This window comes from Nylanderia fulva, unplaced genomic scaffold (genome assembly GCF_048542155.1).
Source record: "Nylanderia fulva isolate GAGA-0341 unplaced genomic scaffold, ASM4854215v1 Scaffold6, whole genome shotgun sequence".
In the NCBI taxonomy this organism is placed as follows: Eukaryota; Metazoa; Arthropoda; class Insecta; order Hymenoptera; family Formicidae; genus Nylanderia; species Nylanderia fulva.
The window spans coordinates 1,480,104-1,503,251 of NW_028190698.1; the positions used below are offsets into that span (position 1 = coordinate 1,480,104).

Consider the following 23,148-nt stretch of genomic DNA (forward strand, 5'->3'; position numbering starts at 1 on the left):
CCAAGTGTATATTATATCAATACAAATTTTATATTATATCAATACATTATACCTATTGAGGCTGCGCAACGATTCTGCAAATCATTTTAACAATTTCACAGTAATTTTCATCAGAAAAAATGTCTCTTACACGTCTCGTTGTAAAATTAATGGTACATGTTCGCAAGATCGTCGAAAATAATTAATTTAATAGATAATCTCGTCATCTTTCTATTAATTTTTGCTAGTAGATTTGGCGTCAGTGTTGATTCTTTGAGAAATCCAAAGAATGAATTTTACATTAATAGTAGGGAGGCCACCACTTTATACAGTATTTCTTTTCTGAAATTATGTGTATATAAAAAGCTTGCCTTGGCTGGCAAAAATTCTTAAATTAAGAATGATTCGCGAACAGATAGAAGTTTTCTTTCGAAATCTTATAGAAACCACCATAAAAGCAAGAGATGAGAATGGTATCGTTCTTTTGGACATGCTGACACTGATGATGGAATCTAGAGGTAAAGAAGGCAAAGAATTATCTATTGAAGATATAGTATCTCAAGCGTTCCTTTTTTTCTTTGGTGGCTTCGAAAGCACTTCGACGTTAATGTGTTTCGCCGTTCACGAAATCGCGGTGAATCCGGAAATACACAAAAAGCTTCAGCATGAAATCGATCAGGTCTTGGAAGAATCAAATGGACAAGCTCCGTATGAAATGGTTAATAATATGAAATACTTGGATGCCATCATCAGCAAAGCTCTCAGAAAATATCCGGTCGCTCAAATAATGGACAGAGAATGCGTGAAAGAATTTGAGTTTTCTCCGACATTGTTAGGAACGAAGCCCTTTACTATAAAAAAAGGAGAAGCTATATGGATACCAGTTTGCGGACTTCATCATGATCCACAATACTATAAAGAGCCGGAAATGTTCGATCCCGAACGATTTCTTGGTGAGCGGAAAAAAAAGTCTGAACTCCGGAGTCTATCTTCCATTCTAGGTCCTAGTATGTGTATTGGAAACAGATTTGCGTTAATGGAAACGAAAGTTTTGCTGTTTCATTTATTGACACGTTGCGATCTGAAAACTTGCAAGAAAACACCGTTATCGCTAAAAATCGCTAAAGGCAGTTTAAATATGTAGCCCGAAGGTGCTTCTGACTGAATGTCTCACCTAGGAAAACTATTCATCATACGATTGCTATCAATGCTGTCAATGAAAAACATCAGCTGTAAGAAAATTTAATTAATATATGTTTTTTTAATTATATCTTAAATATATAGAAATGAAAAATTTTTTCAATATTAGAAAACGTTTCCTGCTATTTTGTTTGTTTGTATTTATTGCAATGTTAGAAAAAATTCATTTTTTATTTTTTATTATTTATTTAAGTTTCATACAAAATATATGGCAGTCTTAAGGGATATATTCAAAAAATTAATTAATTTAATTATATTTTTGATATTACGTATAATTTAATAATGATATATATATATATATACAAATATTAGTAATAGTAACGTATGAAATTATAATTATAATAAATTAGTCCTTTAGAATATCTCAAGTTTTAAAAATAGTCACTATATTCTTCAAAAATATAAATTTAGAGAGATTTAATTTTGATATAGAATTATTAAATAAAATAATTTTATCACGTATAAAAAATAAAAAGATCCTAAATGTTGGATGTAGTTGTATACACACTTGTTTAGTATTAACTTTATTTAAATATTAATAAATATTTTATAAATATTAAATTTCAGATAAAATAAAGAGAGGAAATAATAAAAAATCCAAAGAAATATAAAGAGTATTTCTTTCTCGATTTTGAAATAAGAAGATTTGCTACTTCAGATGTCATATGCAAATTTATAATAGCGGAAACAATTATCTAGATCGTTTTAAAATCTTCGATTTTACCCTAAATACATTTCAGAGCCAAATTCAAGCCTGAGAAATTTCTGGATATAAAAACAGAAGGAAAATGTGTCATCTTAGTACTTATTATTCGTATTGGCTAGAAACTGTTTATCGGTAAGAGATTTGCGTTTCTGGAGACGAAGGTTTTGCTCGGTTCATCTGCTAAATCGTTGAGTTTGTGCGAAAAGATTCTGATAACGTTAAAATAAAATAAAGTATTCCCTATGTAAGCCAAAAGAGTTTTCGAGTATGTCAATTCTAAAATAATCAAAGAGAGAGCACTATTTATTTCAATATTTAAAGTTATTAAGAATCTATGAAAATGGAAGATCATGAACATTATTTTGTCATATTAATATAAACAATACGATATACATACATATCTAAATTTATAAAAATAATAAAGAAGTACAGTTGAAAGATAACGAGATGTTGCGCGGCGATTATGCAAATCATTTTAGTGATGCCACAGTAGGTTTGTCCAATAAAGGCTTCTATTTGTTCTACCGTTAATAAATAATAATATATATATAATAACATATGTGTTTAAGATGCTTGAAAATAATCAATCTGACAAGTAATCTCATCTTTTCATCAATAAGCTGTTGATTATAATGTTAATCACATTACACATCAGATACAACAAGGAAAAATATATTTAAAAATATAAAAGATAACACAGTGAGTATATATTTTATATTTATTAAATTATATTGATAGTAGCTGAGCTCCTTTGCGCAGTACTTTTTGCAACAATTAAGACTGAATTATATATAGATTAGATATTGTCCAACCGAAGATCAATTTCTTGCTCGAAGTCGAAGCCGAAGCAGAAGCCGAAGCAGAAGCCGCAGCAGAGGGTGCGGCCAGACTATATAGATACTATTATTAACTTTGCTGCATGAACGATGACATCATGCAAACGTATAAGAATGATAATTCCAATGTGACCGTCAGTCGGTCGTCGAGTCTCGACGAGTTAAGTTGTATCAGTATACAAGTACGAGAGTTGATTTAGGTGTTATCAAAACACGTAATACATGTATAATATAGTTTAATAAAATCATTTCTTGTTTCAATATGATATATGTAATTGTTTTGACGGTGATAGCGGCTACTCTAGGTCTCTATCTTTATTTCTTGAAGAATTCGAATTGTTTTAAAAAACATGGCATACCGTATAAAACACCATTTCCCATGTTTGGAAATATGGGATCATCGATCTTCGGTCTTGAATCGTTTATTGATTTAATCAAGAAAATTTACAATTTACATCCTGAGGCTAAGTACGTCGGTATGTTTGATTTGGCCGGACCAATTACAGTACTCCGTGATCCAGATCTTATTAAATCTATCTTGTTAAAAAATTTCGACTTATTCCCGGATCATCGCACCATGATCGAGGAACATCAAGATCCGTTATTCGGCAAAAATCTTTTTGCGCTAAAAGGAGAAAGATGGCGGCAAGTACGGCCTTTACTGAGTCCAGCTTTCACGTCCAGTAAGATGAAAAGTATGTTTAAATTGATGTCGGATTATGCCACCGAATTTAGTAATTACTTGACACAAATGTCAGTAGAAAAAAGAATAATGGATACAAAGGATATCTTTACGAGATATACAAATGATGTTATAGCTACTTGCGCTTTTGGTATCAGTGTCGATTCTATGAGAAATCAGAAGAATGAATTTTATCTTTCTGGCAAGGAAGGAACCACTTTCAATAGTATTACTTTTCTGAAAATATTTGTATATAGAAGCTTGCCTTGGCTGGCAAAAATTTTTAAATTGAGACTGTTGCGCCCACAGATAGCAGATTATTTTCGAAATCTTATAGAAACCACCATAAAAATTAGGGACGAAAAGGGTATCGTACGTCCGGACATGCTGCAACTTATGATGGATTCCAGAGGTACGGAGGACAAAGGACTGTCTGCAGAAGATATGTTATGTCAAGCGTTAATTTTTTTCTTTGGCGGCTTCGAAAGCACTTCGAATTTAATGTGTTTCGCTGCTCACGAAATCGCGGTGAATCAGGAAATACAAAAAAAACTTCAACATGAAATCGATCAGGTCTTGGAAGAATCAAATGGAGAAGCACCATACGAAATGGTTAATAACATGGAATATTTGGATGCCGTAATTAACGAAGCTCTCAGAATGTATCCGGTTACTCCATTTACGGACAGAGTATGCGTGAAGGAATTTGAATTGCCTCCGACATTGCCAGGAATAAAGCCCTTTACTATAAAAAAAGGAGAAGCTGTATGGATACCGGTTTACGGACTTCATCATGATCCACAATATTTTGAAGAGCCGGAAAAGTTCGATCCCGAACGTTTTCTTGGCGAGCGAAAGAAAAAGATTCTGAATTCCGGAGCCTATCTTCCATTTGGACTTGGTCCCAGGATGTGCATTGGTAATAGATTCGCTTTAATGGAGACAAAAGTTTTGCTATTTCATTTATTGGCACGTTGCGATTTGGAAGTTTGCGCAAAAACACAGATACCGATCAAGATCGCTAAAAAATTTAATATGCAACCCGAAGGTGGTTTCTGGCTGAATGTGTCACCAAGGAAAACTATTCATCATACTGTTGCTACTAAGGCTGTCAATGAAACACGTTTGTAAGAAAATTTAATTAATATATATTAATTATATTTTAAAAATATAAAAATAAATGCTATTTTATTTTGTATTTGTTGCGATATTAGAAGTAAATCATTTTTATTTATTACATTATTTTTTATGAGTTTCGTTTAAAATATACGGCAACGTTAAGATATGTATATATAATATTTAAAATATTAATTTATTTATATTTTTAATATTATGTATAATTTAGTATTCATATTAGTATTAATAAATAAAAAAAAATTAGTTGTAGAAATATCTCAGATTTTAACAATAATCTCTGATATTTTAAAAATATATATGTATAATCTTAAACGGAGATTTAATATTGCTGCAATATTATGAAGTAAAATAATTTTAATATATATAAGAATAAAAATCTAGAAGTATTTTACACACACTGTTAATATTATTTAAATTTCAGATAAAGTAAACAGAGAGGAAACAATAAAATCCGACGGAAAGAATTTTTTTGTGATTTTAAAATAAGAAGATATGTTTCCTCAGATGACATATACAAATTCATATCTCATAAACGTGATAATCTAGATCCTGTTTTATAGCCTTCAATTTAATTCCAAAGAGTCTTCTGGAGCTAGAGAAATTCAAGCCTGAGAGATTCGTGGATGAAAACAGAAGAAAAAAGTGTAATCTTAATGATTATTATTCATATAGATTAGGCTAGAGAATGCATCGGCAACAAATTTGCATTGCTGGAGACAAAAGTTTTGCTCGATTCATCTGCTGAATTGAGTACGTGCGAAGATTTTGATGGAGTTAAAACAAGAATAAAGCATATATTCTCTATGCAAATCGAAGGAGTTTTCAAGTAGACAAGTTGTAAAATAATTGAAGGGTAACATTATTTCAAAAACTATTATATAAGTATCTGAAAATGAGAAATGAATATATTTTGTTTTTATTAATTAATATAGACAATAAATTATATATCCTAATTTATAAAAATAAAATGAAGTAAAAAATAAAAATGAGAGATGAATATATTTTGTTTTTATTAATTAATATAGACAATAAATTATATATATCCTAATTTATAAAAATAAAAAAAAGTAGTACAGTTAAAAGATAATAAAACGTCGCGCGGCGATTATGCAAATCATTTGAGTGATACCTGATATCAGTAGGATTAGTCACAAAAAAGTCTTCTATTCATTGCAGCGTTAATAATTAATAAAAGCGTGTTTAAGATCGTCGAAAATAGTAATCTATTAACTAATCTAATCAAATGCTGTTTGTTGTTACGTAAATCAAGTGACACATCATGAATGTGCAAAAAGGAAATATATTTAAACATACAAAAGATAATACAATCAATTTAATATATTTTATCTAATTTTATAAAATTATAACAGCTGAACTCTTTTGCGTAGTGATTTTTGATACAAACAAAAGAATAAATTATATATCAGATTGTTAAAGTCCAAACGAATAGGTTAATTTTTTGCCTGAAGACAAAGAAGAACATCGATTTCTTTGTTACCTTCAGATCAAGGACAGTAGATAGTGATGTCATTGACTTTCGTTGCTTAAGCGATGACTTATGTAAACATATATAGATATTAGAGAGAGATAATTTCGCGAACCGCCAGTCGATCGTCGAGTCTCAACCAGTCAAGTTGCGTTAGTATATCCGTGAAAAAGTTGATTTCAGTTTTAGCTAGAATATTTAATATATGTACTAGTTTAATATACTAGCTTAAAAGCAAAATCATTTCTTGTTTCAATATGATATATGTAATTGCTTTGACAGTGATAGTAGGCGCTCTAGGCCTCTATTTTTATTTCTTGAAGAATTCGAATTGTTTCAAAAAACATGGCATACCGTATAAAACACCATTTCCTGTATTTGGAAATATAGGCCTATCGATGCTCGGTCGTGAATCATTTGTTGATTTAATCAAGAAAATTTACAATTTACATCCTGAGGCTAAATATGTCGGCATGTTTGATTTGGTCGGGCCACTTACAGTGCTCCGTGATCCCAATCTTATTAAATCAATCGGGTTGAAAAATTTCGATTTATTCCCGGATCATCGCACCATGGTCGAGGAACATCAAGAACCACTATTTGCCAAAAATCTTTTTCTCCTCAAAGGAGAAAAATGGCGACAAGTACGGCCTTTACTGAGTCCAGCTTTCACGTCTAGCAAGATGAAAAATATGTTTAAATTAATGTCGGATTACGCCGTTGAATTTAACAATTACTTGACACAAATGCCAGCAGAGAAGAGTATAATGGATATGAAGGATGTCTTTATGAGATATACAAGTGATGTTATAGCTACTTGCGGCTTTGGCGTCAGTGTTAATTCTGTGAAAAATCCGAAGAACGAATTTTACGTTTATGGTAGGGAGGCAACCAATTTCACCGCTATTTCCTTTCTAAAAATATACGTATATAAAAGCATGCCTTGGCTAGCAAAATTTCTTAAATTAAGAATGATTCGTGAACAGATTGCCATTTTTTTTCACAATCTTGTAGAAAAAACTATAAAGACTAGAGACGAAAATGGTATCGTTCGTCCAGACGTGTTGCAACTAATGATGGAATCTAGAGTTAAGGAAGGCAAAGAACTATCTGTTGAAGACATGGTATCTCAAGTGTTCATTTTTTTCTTTGCCGGCTTTGATAGTACTTCGACGTTAATGTGTTTCGCCGCTCACGAAATCGCAGTGAATCAAGAAATACAAAAAAAACTTCAATATGAAATTGATCAGGTCTTGGAAGAATCAAATGGAGAAGCACCATACGAAATGGTTAATAATATGGAATATTTGGATGCCGTCATCAGTGAAGCTCTCAGAATGTATCCAGTTACTGCAGCAATGGACAGAGTATGCGTGAAGGAATTTGAATTGCCTCCGACATTGCCAGGAATGAAGCCCTTTACTATAAAAAAAGGAGAAGCTGTATGGATACCGGTTTACGGACTTCATCATGATCCACGATATTATAAAGAGCCGGAAAGATTCGATCCCGAACGATTTCTTGGTGAGCGAAAAAAAGAGATTCTGAACTCCGGAGCCTATCTTCCCTTCGGGCTGGGTCCTAGAATGTGCATTGGTAATCGATTCGCTTTAATGGAGACAAAAGTTCTTTTATTTCATTTATTAGCACGTAATGATTTGAAAACTTGCGAAAAAACATCGTTACCGCTCAGGATCGCTAAGGGTAGTTTCAATATGCAGCCTGAAGGTGGTTTCTGGCTAAATGTATCACCAAGGAAAACTATTCATCATACTATTGCTACTAATACTGCCAGTGGAAAATATCAGCCGTAAGAAAAATTCATTAATATATTTTTAATTATATTTTAAAAATATAAAAATGAATAATATTTTAATATTAATTTGTAATATTACATTAAAAATTTTTTCTGATAAGTTGGCTTGTTAGTAAAACATGGAATACCGTAAAATTTTTTTGTTTTATTATTTTTTTAAATAAATTACATTCAAATCATGTGTGGCAACCTTAAAATATATATTTAATTTTAAAAAGATTAATTTATTTAATTATATTTTTGATATTATGTACAATATTTAATACTTATATTATATTAATGTCAATAATATGTAAAATAAATGAGTCCCTTAAAAGTATCTCATTTCCAAAATAGTTGCTAATACTTTTTGACATACATATGTATGTATATAGTCTTAGAAAGATTTAATTTTGATACATATAAAAAGGTCTTAGTAACTCTATACACTATTTTTATTTATTTAAATTTCAGTTAAAATAAAGAGAGGGAACAACATATTTAAAGGAGTGTAAAGGACATTTCTTTTTTTATTTTGAAATAAGAACATATCTGTATTCTGGAGATGGTTTCGATACTTTATTTGCTGCATCATTGAGAGAGTTCGTGCGAAGACTTTTAAAAATTAAAAAAAAGCTGTTCTAGGCAAATCGATAAGAAAGATTTAAATATGCCAGTTGTAAAATAAATGAAAGGTAATATTTATTCCAATATTTAAAGCTATTAAGACTCTAAAAAAGACACCACAAACATATTGTCATATTAATATAGACACACAATACATTATGTACATACATATAAACTTGTGAAAATAATAAAGAAGTATAATTTAAAAAATAACGAGGCACTGTGTGATTATACAAATCATTCAAGTAATGTATAGTAGGTGTGGTCATAAAAAAATCTTCTATTCGTTGCATCGTTAATAATTAATAATAATGTGTTTAAGATCGTCGAAAATAGTCAATCTATTAAGTAATCTAATCAATTGATTAACTGTTTGTTATATTATAAATCAAGTTATACATCATAAATATGCAAAAAGGAAATATATTTAAAAATATAAAAGATAACACAACCAATTTAATATATATTTTATATTATTTTATTAAATTATACATTAGATACTGGTTAGAATCCGATCGTAGGTCAATTGTTCGACGGAAGACGAAGTCGAAACAGAAGGCGCAGTCGGTTTATAGATACTGTCATTAACGTTCGTTGCGTAAACGATGATATCATGCGCACGTACAAATGATTTCAATGCAACCGTCAGTCGATCGTCGAGTCTCGACGAGTCAAGTTGCCTTAGTGTGCAAGTGCAAGAGTTGATTCCGCTTTTAACTAGAATACGTAATATACGTATACTTGTTTGATAAAGTCATTTTTTGTTTCAATATGATATACGTAATCGCTTTAACGATGATAGCGGGCGCTCTAGGCTACTATTTTTATTATTTCAAGACTTTAAATTCTTTCAAAAAACATGGAATACCGTATAAAACACCATTTCCTATGTTCGGAAATTTAGGATCATCAGTCTTCGGTTTTGAATCGTTTGTTAATATAATCAAGAAAATTTACAATTTACATCCTGAGGCTAAGTACGTCGGTATGTTTGATATGGCCGGGCCAGTCACCTTAATCCGTGATCCCGATCTTATTAAATCTATCGTGTTGAAAAATTTCGACCTATTCATGGATCGTCGCACTATCCTTGAGGAACATCAAGATCTATTATTCGGTAACAATCTTTTTGCTCTAAAAGGAGAAAGATGGCGACAAGTACGAACTTTATTGAGTCCAGCTTTCACATCCAGCAAGATGAAAAGTATGTTTAAATTGATGTCAGATTACGCTGCTGAATTTAGCATTTACTTGACGCAAATGCCAGTAGAGAAGAGAATAATGGATATAAAAGATGCCTTTGGGAGATATACAACTGATGTTATAGCTACCTGCGCCTTTGGCGTCAGTGTTGATTCCATGAGATATCCGAAGAACGAATTTTACATTTATGGCAAGGAGGCAACCACTTTCAACATTATTTTCTTTCTGAAAATATATGTACATCAAAACTTGCCTTGGTTGGCAAAAATTCTTAAATTAAAAGTGATTCGCGAACAGGTAACAGATTTTTTTCGAAATCTCGTAGAAACCACCATAAAAACTAGAGACGAGAATAGTATCGTTCGTCCGGATATGCTGCAACTCATGATGGAATCTAGAGGTAAGGAAGGCAAAGAACTGTCTGTTGAAGATATGGTATCTCAAGCGTTCCTTTTCTTCTTTGGCGGTTTTGATAGCACTTCGACATTAATGTGTTTTGCTGCTCACGAAATCGCGGTAAATCCGGAAATACATAAAAAACTTCAAAATGAGATCGATCGGGTCTTGGAAGAGTCAAATGGACAAGCACCATATGAAATGGTTATTAACATGGAATACTTGGATGCTGTGATCAGCGAAGCTCTCAGAATGTATCCGGTTGCTCCAGCAGCGGAGAGAGTATGTGGAAAAGAATTTGAGTTGCCTCCGACATTGCCAGGAATGAAGCCCTTTATTATAAACAAAAATGTAGGTATATGGATACCGATTTATGGACTTCATCATGATCCGCAGTACTTTGAAGAGCCAGAAAAGTTCGATCCTGAACGATTTCTTAGTGAGCGAAAAAAACAGAGTCTGAACTCTGGAGCTTATCTTCCCTTTGGACTAGGTCCTAGGATGTGCATTGGTAATCGATTCGCTTTAATGGAAACCAAAGTTTTGCTGTTTCATTTATTGGCACGTTGCGATTTAAAAATTTGCGAAAAAACATCGTTATCGCTCAGGATCGCGAAGGGTAGTTTCAATATGCAACCCGAAGGTGGCTTCTGGCTGAATGTATCACCAAGAAAAATTATTCACCACACTATCGCAACCAATGCTGTTAGTGGAACACATCATTTGTAAGAAAGCTTTATTGATATATTTTTCTAATTATATCTTCAAATTATAAAAATAATTTTTCAGTATAAAAATTTCTTTGCTGTTTTGTTAATCGGTCACTATGAGGATAATCACGTTTTAGAAATTATTTTTGTTACTTTGTAAAAATTTCAACATAAAATATATATACAATATCTTAAGAAGAAAATATAGTATTGAAGTATATTTTAGTATTGTGAAAACAAAATATTATATATAATTTATAAATAATTGTAATTTAATAATAATAATATAATAATGAAAACTATAAAATTATAAAATAGTTCATCAGATATGTTAGATTTTTAAAACAATCGTTAATGTTTTTACAATTTATATAACTTTAAATAGATTTGAAATGATATAATAAGATAAAATAATTTTAATTAATATAAACCAATCACAATGTTTTTTAAAATGTACCTATCTTTAATTTTATTTAAATTTCAGATAAAATAAAAAACCACAAAACCAGGAGGAATGTAAAGGACATTTCTTTCTTGATTTTGAAATAAGAAGACTTATTGCTTTTTCACGTGCAAAACAATATTTTGTGAAGGCGGAAATGATAATTTTGTTACTGTTTTATAGGCTTTACAATCAATACGCTCTCACTTTCTTCAAATGAAGAAATTCCATATATTAAATATTATTCACAATCTATGAAAATAAAAGATCACGAAGCTATTTTATATCATATAAAAGACACTATGTTATATACAAATAAACTTGTAAAAATATTAAAAATGTTTAATAAAGTTAGAAAATAATGAGGTCAGCCGATGAATATGCAAATCATTTTAGCAATGTTACAAAATCATTAAAAAAGTTATTTATTCTTACTCCATCGTTAATGATATACACATATGTATTCAAAATTACTGGAAATAATTAATCTAGCAGGTAATCTCGTCATCTTTTACAACTTACTACTTGTTGATTGACATAAATCATATTGGAACGTAACAATTTGCAAAACGGACATATATTTAAAAATGTAAAAGATAATATACAGATTAACATATTTTATTTAAATTTTACTAAATTATGTTAACAGCAGCGAAGCCATTAATTCTTGTAACAATGAGATTAAATTGTACAGACACTATCGTTCAATTCTATTGCATAAGCGATGATATAATGCAAACATGTACATGAAAGAAATCATTCCGATGTAATCAGTTGACCTCGGCGTAAAGTCACCGGATACTATATACTATTAATTACATAAAAGAAAAAGTTATTTGCGATAAAGTACAACAATTGATTTCAATTTATATTCTGAATATACATAATATATGTTTATTAGTTTAAAGTAATTTCTTATCAACATAGTATACGCAATTGCTTTGTGAAATCGACGTTCTAGAGTTCTATTGTTATTTCTATTATTACTAAAAGATTTAAATTCTTTCAAAAAACATAGCATACTTCAATAAGACGCCGCCTCCCATATTCGGAAATATGGGATTATCAATCCTGCTCGTGAATCAGTTTATAAGGTAAGTCAAAAGTATGTTTTAATTTGTGAGCCTGTTTGTGGATAAAAAAGAAGAACAAATGTTCATAAGAACATATAATCATTATTTGATATTGCTGATTTACGTCCATTATTTCGATGACGAAACATTTGCAACCATATGTTCATATATGAAAATTTCTTATTCTTTTTTATCTAAAAACACGTTCACAAATTTTTAAAACATACATTTGACTTATACACTGGTCAAAAAAGTTATCGCAACACGTAATTAATATCAAAATTTCGCATAAATTTAAATAAGCGTATCTCCGCGAAAAATCATCGTAATTGAACAAATTTTTTTTTGTTTTAAAGGATAAAGTCTCTATTTTAAGAAACTTTCGTTCGAATTTGATTTTATCTTTTCCCCCTCTCTCCATCTCTTTAAAAAATAAGGCGTTTTTTTTTTCAAAAAATTGCAAAATTTGACGAACTCTACAGAGTGAAATAAATTTTTTTCGCAAATCTTATCCAAATTTTCGTAAAATATGGATTTTTTCCTACAAATTAAAAAAAAAGCAAAGTTCGTACGATTTTTTTTTTTGGCAGAGTTACAGCATATCAAATTTATCTATGCATTTTTGTGCAATTATTACCAATATTAGCGATACCCGACGCGCATCAACGATGGTTGCGCGACAAATTGCTAATGAAGATCTCCCTCACAGACTCAGTGATCAAACAATTAGAAGACATTTACGTGGTTTAAGATCGCGAGTTCAACATTTTTTTTTCCAAATGTATGGATCATACATTTTTTTCATACATTAGAAGAGGAAAATGTCGAACTTGCGATCTTAAACCACGTTCACGTAAACGTCTTCTAATTATGTAATCACTGATTCTGTGAGGGAGATCTTCATTAGCAATTTGTCGTGCAATCATCGTTGGTGCGCGTCTGGTATCGCTAATGGTGATAATAGTTGTACAAAAATGCATAGATAAATTTGATATGCTGTAACTCTGCCAAAAAAAATTGTACAAACTTTGCTTTTTTTTTAATTTGTAGAAAAAAGTCCATATTTTACGAAAATTTGGATAAGATTTGCAAAAAAATTTATTTCACTCCGTAGAGTTCGTCAAATTTTGCAATTTAAAAAAAAAACACCTTACTTTTTAAAGAGGTGGAAAGAGAGGGAGAAGATAAAATCAAAATCGAACGAAAGTTTCTTAAAATAGAGACTTCATCCTTTTTTTTTTCAAAAACGATGATTTTTCGCGGAGATACGCTTATTTAAATTTATGCGAAATTTTGATATTAATTACGTGTTGCGATAACTTTTTTGACCAGTGTATATTATCTCAATTTTATCAAATTATACAATCAAGAGACACGGTAGTGTCTCGCGACAAGTCACCAAATCGTAGCGAGGTATTTCCGTGTATCTTTACGCGAGTCGGACTTTTGACAGCATCTTTTATTATCAGATCTTATACAAGGATTGAACTGATCGTATTCTCGATAGACTTAATCGATAGCTTGGGTTTAATTTGTATTAGAAAACTGTCTTTACTTTTGCTCTACGTATTATATATACAGAGATATTACGAAGTAATAAAGTTTGACTTTATAATAAAATTGAAAATTTTGGTATTCGTCGTCGACCTTCTCAATGTGCATGTGTGTGAAAATGTACTGTTCGAGCAGTCAACGCTAGATTATATTAATGTCGCTCCATGATCCATGATGTTAGGTTGTGTGTCAGATTTGATGACATGTAACATGTATGTAGGTTACATTATTCCCTGTCAATGTCATGTTACATATTAGTTGTAATTAAACGACCAAGAGAAAAAATAAATTTGGCTGATAAATTCAGAAAAGAATACTTTTATAGAGGGAGGGGGGAGAGAGAGAGAGAGAGAGAGAGAGAGAGAGAAAGAGAGAAAAAGGTCTAATGTGTATATTATTGATATATATATATATATATATATATGTATATACTAATGTGTATATTGATATATAATTACATTTATTATAATATAATTTCTTTTATAATATATAATTATTTATTTATTATAATATAATTACATTTATTTATATAGCTGCTAACCTAACTGCTATGTATCTCTCTCTCTCTCTCTCTCTCTCTCTCTCTCTCTCTCTCTCTCTCTCTCTCTCTCTCTTTATCTATCTATTTATCTATCTATAACTTGTGTTACTCCAGGATATAAATGTATGTATGATAGAGAGAGAAGGGAGAGATAAATATATACTACAAAAAAGAATGATATCCATAAAAAAAGATATTATTGTCAATCATAAATCGTTCGTCCCATTTGATCTTTTTATATAATTTGCTGCGTTACAATATATGAGTCATATGTTTAATTAATTGTTGTTTGTGAAATATTTCTATAAAAAAAATTGTTTAATAAAATAATTATAATAAAAGATTTTATAGTATAAATGTTTTTATTTGTCGTAATTTTTGATATCATTATTTTTTTTTAGAAATATTTAATTATTTTGTACAATAAAAATATATTGTATAAAATTCAAATGACATTATTTTTTAGAGCAGTTTTTTATAGTAATTTAAAAACACTGTTTTTTTGTATAACACTTTTCACATGAGCACGTAAAAACTTGTTGCCTTTTTTTACCTTTTTAAAAATATACTTAAATCAAGAATTACTTTATTCTGTGAATATATAAAATCTTTTGCGTCAAAGTTTTATAAAAAAATGTTACATATATGCATATTACAAATGTTATATATGCATATATGCATATTACAATCATCGCGTAATTACTAATTGATTTATTAGCATTTTACTATAAACTTGTCGCCTTTTTTTACCTTTTTTTAAAAAAGATAAGTTTTTTATGGATATATAATTGACAGCGGCTAAAGCTCTTTTGCATATTATTAAACTAATTGAGATTAAATTATCGAAATGTTAAGGTTAACTTGCGTAAGCGATGCAAATGTTTAACTATAAAAGAAAGATAACCGAATGTGACCATTAGTCGACCATCGAATCTAGACGCACAAAGTAACTTTCGCAAACCATCCTTGCGTTATTAATTGTATAATAAAAAAAGTTACTTGGAATAAAGTGCAATAATTAATTTAAATTTAATCCTGAAAATATATAATATATGTGAATACTAGTTTCATAAAGTAATTTCTTTTTTCAAGCATTATGTACGAAATAGTCTTGACGGTGATACTAAATGCTCTAAGTCTTTATTATTATTTCTTCAAGAATTCAAATTCTTTCAAGCAACATGGCATACCGCATCACAGGCCACTTCCAATATTCGGAAATATGGGACCAACGATCTTCCGTCGTCAGTCGATATACGATCTTGTAAAAAATACTTATAATTTACATCCTGAGGCCAAGTATGTCGGCATATTCGATATTACCGGACCGCTAATAGTACTCCGCGATCCCGATCTTATTAAATCGATCACGCTGAAAAATTTCGACCTGTTCCCGGACCGTCGTACTCTCGTCGCGGAACATCAAGAGCCATTATGCGGTAAAAATATTTTTGAACTTAAAGGAAAAAGATGGCGGCAAGTACGTCATTTGCTGAGTCCAGCTTTTTCGTCCAGTAAGATGAAAAGTATGTTTAAACTAATGTCGGATTACGCCGCCGACTTTAGCAATTATTTGACGCAATTGCCAGCAGAGAAGAAGATAGTGGATATAAAGGACGCCTTTACGAGATACACAAGTGACGTAATAGCTACTTGTGCTTTTGGTATTGCTGTTGATTCTATGAGAAATCCGAATAATGAATTTTACGTTTACGGCAGAGAAGCGACAAATTTCAATGGTGTTGTTTTTATAAAAATGTATATATATAGAACCTTGCCTTGGTTGGCAAAAATTTTAAAATTAAGAATTGTTCGTGAACAAATTGCAAATTTCTATCGAGATCTCGTAGAAACCACAATAAAAACCAGAGATGAGAATGGTATCGTTCGTCCGGACATGCTACAACTGATGATGGAATCTAGAGGTAAGGAGGGTCAAGAACTATCTATTGAAGATATGGTGTCCCAAGCGTTTGGTTTTTTCTTTGGTGGCTTTGAGAGCACTTCGACATTAATGTGCTTCCTTGCTCACGAGATCGCACTGAATCCGGAAATACAAAAAAGACTACAAAATGAGATCGATGAAATCTTGGAAGAATCAAATGGACAAGCACAGTACGAGATAGTTAATAATATGGAATATTTGGATGCCGTGATCAACGAAGCTCTCAGAAAGTATCCGGCAGCTGCAGTAATGGACAGAGTATGTGTGAAAGAATTTGAGTTACCTCCGGCATTGCCAGGAATGAAGCCCTTTACCATAAAAAAAGGTGAAGCTATATGTATACCGTTTTATGGACTTCATCGTGATCCGCAATATTTTGAAGAGCCGGAAAAGTTCGATCCCGAACGGTTTCTTGGTGAACGAAAGAAAGAGACTCTTAACTCCGGAGCTTATCTTCCTTTCGGATTAGGTCCGAGAATGTGCATTGGTAATAGATTTGCTTTAATGGAGACAAAAGTCTTGCTGTTTTATCTATTGGCAAGATGTGATTTAAAAACTTGCAAAAAAACATCTTTATCACTCAAATTTGTTAAAGATGGCCTCATTATGAGGCCCGAAGACGGCTTCTGGCTGAATGTGTCACCAAGAAAAAATACTTATCACACGATTGCTACCGATATTGTCAATGGAACGCGTTAAATGTAAAAAAATTTAATTAATATAATTTTATTTATTACTTAAGAACATAAAAATAAACAATTTTTCATTATAAAAATTTCTTTGTTGTTTTGTTATCGATCACTAGGGCAATAATTTTTTTAAAAATATTTTTATTTGTTATTAATAATATCAAAATATATTATAAATTATTTGTAGTTCAATGAAGGTTCCTATCCCGACTATCCCGAAAAAATTAAATAGGTTAATTGTATTGTCGAACTTTGATATTATTGTGCTTTTAAACGTTTGACTTTAATTGATTTACTTGTCTCCGTTAACATTAGTAATTTTACTGCTGTCGAATTAACATCTAGATAGGTACATTACATTTTTGTATATTATTTTTAATTTTCTTTGTTAACAACTTTGTAATTTATTGTTTCATATCCTAATCATTGTATATTTTATTGTGCAGTTACACTTGAAAAGGACCCGTATCTAAGGGTCGAAACGTAGTGTTTCTAATTAAATTGTACTGGCCAGATGGGTCGAAATTTCAATAAATTTGTATTATTACGACACTTGCGGTAACATTATCGAAATACCATGGTTGTCTAATCTTGGGTAAACGATATCATACATGAATAAAAAAGTAACTCCGTTCAAATTCCATGATTGTCTAATCTTGGGTGAACAATATCATACATAAATAAGAAGATAACTCCGTTGTAACTGGCAGTCGACTCTCAAATCTCGTCGCGGAAAGTTACTTCCGCATATTACTATCGTTATATAATAAATTTTTTTTCAACATGGCATACGTAATCATTTTGACAGTGATCGTTGGCGCTCTGGGCCTTTATTATTATTTCTTTGAAAATTTGATTTATTTCAAGAAACATGGTGTACCGCATAAAATACCACTTCCTATATTAGGAAATATGGGACCAACGATCTTTCGTCGTCAGTCGATATACGATCTTGTAAAAAATACTTATAATTTACATCCTGAGGCCAAGTATGTCGGCGTATTCGATATTACCGGACCGCTAATAGTACTCCGCGATCCCGATCTTATTAAATCGATCACGCTGAAAAATTTCGACCTGTTCCCGGACCGTCGTACTCTCGTCGCGGAACATCAAGAGCCATTATGCGGTAAAAATATTTTTGAACTTAAAGGAGAAAGATGGCGGCAAGTACGTCATTTGCTGAGTCCAGCTTTTACGTCCAGTAAGATGAAAAGTATGTTTAAACTAATGTCGGATTACGCCGCCGACTTTAGCAATTATTTGACGCAATTGCCAGCAGAGAAGAAGATAGTGGATATAAAGGACGCCTTTACGAGATACACAAGTGACGTAATAGCTACTTGTGCTTTTGGTATTGCTGTTGATTCTATGAGAAATCCGAATAATAAATTTTACGTTTACGGCAGAGAAGCGACAAATTTCAATGGTGTTGTTTTTATAAAAATGTATATATATAGAACCTTGCCTTGGTTGGCAAAAATTTTAAAATTAAGAATTGTTCGTGAACAAATTGCAAATTTCTATCGCGATCTCGTAGAAACCACAATAAAAACCAGAGATGAGAATGGTATCGTTCGTCCGGACATGCTACAATTGATGATGGAATCTAGAGGTAAGGAGGGTCAAGAACTATCTATTGAAGATATGGTGTCCCAGGCGTTTGGTTTCTTCTTTGGTGGCTTTGAGAGCACTTCGACATTAATGTGCTTTCTTGCTCACGAGATCGCAGTGAATCCGGAAATACAAAAAAGACTACAAAATGAGATCGATGAAATCTTGGAAGAATCAAATGGACAAGCACAGTACGAGATAGTTAATAATATGGAATATTTGGATGCCGTGATCAACGAAGCTCTCAGAAAGTATCCGGCAGCTGCAGTAATGGACAGAGTATGTGTGAAAGAATTTGAGTTACCTCCGGCATTGCCAGGAATGAAGCCCTTTACCATAAAAAAAGGTGAAGCTATATGTATACCGTTTTATGGACTTCATCGTGATCCGCAATATTTTAAAGAGCCGGAAAAGTTCGATCCCGAACGGTTTCTTGGTGAACGAAAGAAAGAGACTCTTAACTCCGGAGCTTATCTTCCTTTTGGATTAGGTCCGAGAATGTGCATTGGTAATAGATTTGCTTTAATGGAGACAAAAATTTTGCTGTTTTATCTATTGGCAAGATGTGATTTAAAAACTTGCGAAAAAACATCTTTATCACTCAAATTTGTTAAAGATGGCCTCATTATGAGGCCCGAAGGCGGCTTCTGGCTGAATGTGTCACCAAGAAAAAATACTTATCACACGATTGCTACCGATATTGTCAATGGAACGGGTTAAATGTAAGAAAATTTAATTAATATATTTTCAATTCTTACTTAAGGACATAAAAATAAACAATTTTTCATTATAAAAATTTCTTTGTTGTTTTGTCAATCGATCACTATGGCAATAATTTTTAAAAAAATATTTTTATTTGTTATTGGAAATATCAAAATATATTATAAATTATTTATAAATAATTACAATTTAATATTAATAATTTGATAATGATAACTACATCTCTATAAAATAGTCCTACAGATATTCTAGATTTTATACAAATTTAATGGTACAAAATATAATAAAATATTATCTTAATTAATATAAACTAATAATAATTTTAGAAAATGTATATATCTTCTATTTTATTTAAATTTCAGATAAAATAGAAAATAACAAAAAACTAAGAGGAATGTGAAGGATATTTCTATCTTGATTTTGAAATAAAAAGACTTGTTGCTTCACATGTCACATGCAAAACAATATTTTGTGAAGGCGACAACGATAATTTGGTTCCTGTTTTATAGACTTCAGTACACTTTCACTTTCTGGAAACGGAGAAATTTCATATATTCAATGTTATTAACAATCTGCAATAATAGAATATCACAAAACTATTTTATATCATATATTATGCAAATCAATTTAGCAATGTCACAATAGATCTAATGATACAAAAGTCTTCCATTTTTGTTTCATCGTCGCATGATTAATGATAAAGACATTTATGTTCAAAATCATTAGAAATAATTAATATAACATATAATCTAGTTATCTTTCTACTTATTACTTGTTGAGTGACATTTTGAATCGCCAGCAATTTGTAAAACACAAATATATATTTAAAAATGTAAAAGATAATAAAGTCATGTTAACACATTTATCTAAATTTTGTTAAATTATGTTGACAGTAGCGAAGCCAATAATTCTTGCTACAATGAGATTGTAAATTGTAGTGATACTACCGTTCACTTCTATTACATAAGCTCATAAGCGATGATATCATGCAAATATATAGATATATAAAAGAGAGCATTCCGACGTGAGCGTCAGTCAACCGTCGAATCTCGACGCGTAAAGATACCTTTGCTCACTATCTTTGCTATTAATTGCACAAAAGGAAAAGTGATTTGCGATATAGTGCGACAATATATTTTAATTGATATTCTGAATAAACATATACATAAGTTTAAAGTATTTTTTTATATCAACATGGTATATGTAATTGCTTTGACAGTGATAGCGGGCGTTCTAGGGTTCTATTATTATTTTTTTAAAGATTTAAATATTTACAAAAGACATGGTATACCTCATAAAACGGCACTTCCCATAATAGGGAATATGGGAGCAACAATTTTTCGTCGCATATCGATGCCTGATCATATCAAGAATACTTATAATTTACATCCTGATGCAAAGTACGTCGGCATGTTTGATTTGTTAAATCCAGTTGTAATGCTTCGCGATCCTGATCTTATTAAATCTATCGCGCTAAAAAATTTCGATTTATTCCCGGATCACCGCACTTTAATCGAGGAGCATCAAGATCCATTATTCGGCAGAAATCTTTTTTTCCTCAAAGGACAAAGATGGAGACAAGTCCGGCCTTTACTGAGTCCAGCTTTCACGTCGAGCAAGATGAAAAATATGTTTAAATTGATGTCGGATTACGCCGCCGAATTTAGTAACTACTTGACACAATTGCCAGCAGACAAGAAGATAATGGATATAAAAAACGCCTTTACAAGATACACAAATGACGTAATAGCTACTTGTGCTTTTGGCATTAATGTTGATTCAATGAAAAACCCAAATAACGAATTCTATATTTACGGCAAAGAGGCTACTACTTTCGGTGGTATCCTCTTTATGAAGCTATGCATATTTAGAAGCTTACCTTGGTTGGCCGAAATTCTTAAATTAAGACTTATTAGAGAAGAAATAGAAAATTTCTTTAAAAATCTCGTAGAAACTACAATAAAAACCAGAGATGAGAATGGTATCGTTCGCCCGGACATGCTGCAACTCATGATGGAATCTAGAGATAAAGATGGCAAGGGACTGCCTATTGAAGATATGGTGTCCCAGGCATTTGGTTTCTTCTTTGGCGGCTTCGACAGCACTTCGACATTAATGTGTTTTGCTGCTCACGAAATCGCGGTGAATCAAGAAATACACAAAAAGCTTCAGCATGAAATCGATCAGGTCTTGGAAGAATCAAATGGAGAAGCACCGTACGAAATGGTCAATAACATGGAATACTTGGATGCCGTGATCAGCGAAGCTCTCAGAAGATATCCTGTTGCTATGCTAATGGATAGAGTATGCGTGAAAGAATTTGAGTTACCCCCGACATTGCCAGGAATGAAGCCCTTTACTATAAAGAAAGGAGGAGCTGTATGGATACCGATTTATGGACTTCATCATGATCCGCAGTATTTTAAAGAGCCGGAAAAGTTTGATCCCGAACGATTTCTTGGTGAACGTAAGAAAGAGACTCTTAACTCCGGAGCTTATCTTCCATTTGGACTAGGTCCTAGGATGTGCATGGGTAACAGATTCGCTTTAATGGAGACAAAAGTTCTACTGTTTCATTTACTGGCACGTTGCAATTTGGAAATTTGCGAAAAAACACCGTTACCGCTCATTCTTGCTAAAGATGGCTTTAATATGAAGCCCGAAGGCGGCTTCTGGCTGAATGTATTACCGAGGAAAAATGTTCATCGCACTGTTGCTACCAATGCTGTCAATAAGAGACGTCAGCAGTAAGAAAATATTATTAATATATATTTTTTTTTATTACTTAAGAACATAAAAGTAAATAATTTTTCAGTATAAAAATTTCTTTGCTGTTTTGTTAAGCGATCACTATAGCAATAATAAGTTTTTAAAAATTATTTTTATTTGTTATTTTTTAAAGTTTTAACATAATATATATATATATATATATATATATATATATATATATATATGAAATCTTAAGATAATAATTTAGTATTCAAGTATATTTTTGTATAATGGAAATATCAAAACATATTATAAATTATTTATGAATAATTACAATTTAATATTAATAATTTAATAATGAAAACTACAACTCTACAAAATAGTCCTACAGATATTTTAGATTTTAGATAAATTTAATAATGATACAAAATAAAATGAAATATAATCTTAATACCATATAAACCAATATAAATTTTAGAAAATGTACCTATCTTCAATTTTATTTAAATTTCAGATAAAATAGAAAACAACAAAAAACTAAGAAGAATGTAAAGGATATTTCTATTTTGATTGAAATAAGAAGACTTGTTGCTTCACATGTCACATGCAAAACAATATTTTGTGAATGCGACAACGATAATTTGATTTCTGTTTTATAGATTTCAGTACGCTTTCACTTTCTGAAAACAAAGAAATTTTATATATTCAATGTTATTAATAATCTGCAATAATAAAATATCATGCACAAAACTATTTTATATCATATTAAACAATATATTATGCAAATCAATTTAGCAATGTCACAATAGATCTAATGATAAAAAAGTCTTTCATTTTTGTTTCATCGTCGCATGATTAATGATGAACACATTTATGTTCAAAATCATTAGAAATAATTAATACAACATATAATCTCGTCATATTTCTACTTATTACTTGTTGATTGACATAAATAACATTTTGAAACGTCAGCAATTTGTAAAACACAAATATATATTTAAAAATGTAAAAGATAATAAAGTCATGTTAACACATTTATCTAAATTTTGTTAAATTATGTTGACAGTAGCAAAGCCAATAATTCTTGCTACAATGAGATTGTAA

The 23,148-nt window shown here is 31.0% G+C and overlaps 4 protein-coding genes and 3 pseudogenes across 7 annotated transcripts; all 7 read left to right on the plus strand.

Annotated features, from left to right (window-relative positions):
• Window positions 1-63: 63 nt before the first annotated feature.
• Window positions 64-5,537, plus strand: LOC114940072 (cytochrome P450 9e2-like). 2 transcript variants are annotated; one of them, XM_085487953.1, is made up of 5 exons: window positions 64-1,211; window positions 1,747-2,017; window positions 2,455-2,584; window positions 2,681-4,530; window positions 4,962-5,537. In XM_085487953.1, exons 4-5 carry the CDS (start codon window positions 2,984-2,986, stop codon window positions 4,963-4,965), a joined length of 1,551 nt encoding a protein of 516 aa, XP_085344079.1. In that variant the 5' UTR covers window positions 64-1,211; window positions 1,747-2,017; window positions 2,455-2,584; window positions 2,681-2,983; the 3' UTR covers window positions 4,966-5,537. The 2 variants fall into 2 exon arrangements, with proteins under 2 accessions (XP_085344079.1, XP_085344080.1); XM_085487954.1 differs by lacking the exon at window positions 4,962-5,537 and having other exon boundaries at window positions 2,681-4,534.
• Window positions 380-1,123, plus strand: LOC114940090 (cytochrome P450 9e2 pseudogene; annotated as a pseudogene).
• A 36-nt stretch (window positions 5,538-5,573) lies between the features above and the next one.
• LOC114939995 (cytochrome P450 9e2-like) lies at window positions 5,574-8,773 on the plus strand. 2 transcript variants are annotated; one of them, XM_029314483.2, is made up of 3 exons: window positions 5,574-7,550; window positions 7,674-7,836; window positions 8,296-8,773. In XM_029314483.2, exons 1-3 carry the CDS (start codon window positions 6,284-6,286, stop codon window positions 8,297-8,299), a joined length of 1,434 nt encoding a protein of 477 aa, XP_029170316.2. In that variant the 5' UTR covers window positions 5,574-6,283; the 3' UTR covers window positions 8,300-8,773. The 2 variants fall into 2 exon arrangements, with proteins under 2 accessions (XP_029170316.2, XP_029170309.2); XM_029314476.2 differs by having other exon boundaries at window positions 5,574-7,836; window positions 8,296-8,771.
• A 306-nt stretch (window positions 8,774-9,079) lies between these two features.
• On the plus strand, window positions 9,080-11,589 carry LOC114940010 (cytochrome P450 9e2-like). 2 transcript variants are annotated; one of them, XM_085487825.1, is made up of 2 exons: window positions 9,080-10,772; window positions 11,242-11,589. In XM_085487825.1, the coding sequence occupies exons 1-2, from the start codon at window positions 9,220-9,222 to the stop codon at window positions 11,243-11,245; spliced, it is 1,557 nt and encodes a 518-aa protein (XP_085343951.1). In that variant the 5' UTR covers window positions 9,080-9,219; the 3' UTR covers window positions 11,246-11,589. The 2 variants fall into 2 exon arrangements, with proteins under 2 accessions (XP_085343951.1, XP_085343952.1); XM_085487826.1 differs by lacking the exon at window positions 11,242-11,589 and having other exon boundaries at window positions 9,080-10,776.
• Window positions 11,590-14,995: 3,406 nt separating this feature from the next.
• LOC114940062 (cytochrome P450 9e2 pseudogene) lies at window positions 14,996-17,048 on the plus strand (annotated as a pseudogene).
• Window positions 17,049-17,784: 736 nt separating this feature from the next.
• Window positions 17,785-19,335, plus strand: LOC114940053 (cytochrome P450 9e2 pseudogene; annotated as a pseudogene).
• A 1,010-nt stretch (window positions 19,336-20,345) lies between these two features.
• LOC114940029 (cytochrome P450 9e2-like) lies at window positions 20,346-23,088 on the plus strand. The gene is made up of 2 exons (XM_029314513.2): window positions 20,346-22,082; window positions 22,559-23,088. The coding sequence occupies exons 1-2, from the start codon at window positions 20,530-20,532 to the stop codon at window positions 22,560-22,562; spliced, it is 1,557 nt and encodes a 518-aa protein (XP_029170346.1). The 5' UTR covers window positions 20,346-20,529; the 3' UTR covers window positions 22,563-23,088.
• The last annotated feature ends 60 nt before the right edge of the window (window positions 23,089-23,148 follow it).

Coding starts and splice junctions, on each gene's coding strand:
- LOC114940072 (XM_085487953.1), top strand. CDS start 2,984: ATGATATATGTAATTGTTTTGACGGTGATAGCGGCTACTCTAGGTCTC.
- LOC114940010 (XM_085487825.1), top strand. CDS start 9,220: ATGATATACGTAATCGCTTTAACGATGATAGCGGGCGCTCTAGGCTAC.
- LOC114940029 (XM_029314513.2), top strand. CDS start 20,530: ATGGTATATGTAATTGCTTTGACAGTGATAGCGGGCGTTCTAGGGTTC.
- LOC114939995 (XM_029314476.2), top strand. CDS start 6,284: ATGATATATGTAATTGCTTTGACAGTGATAGTAGGCGCTCTAGGCCTC.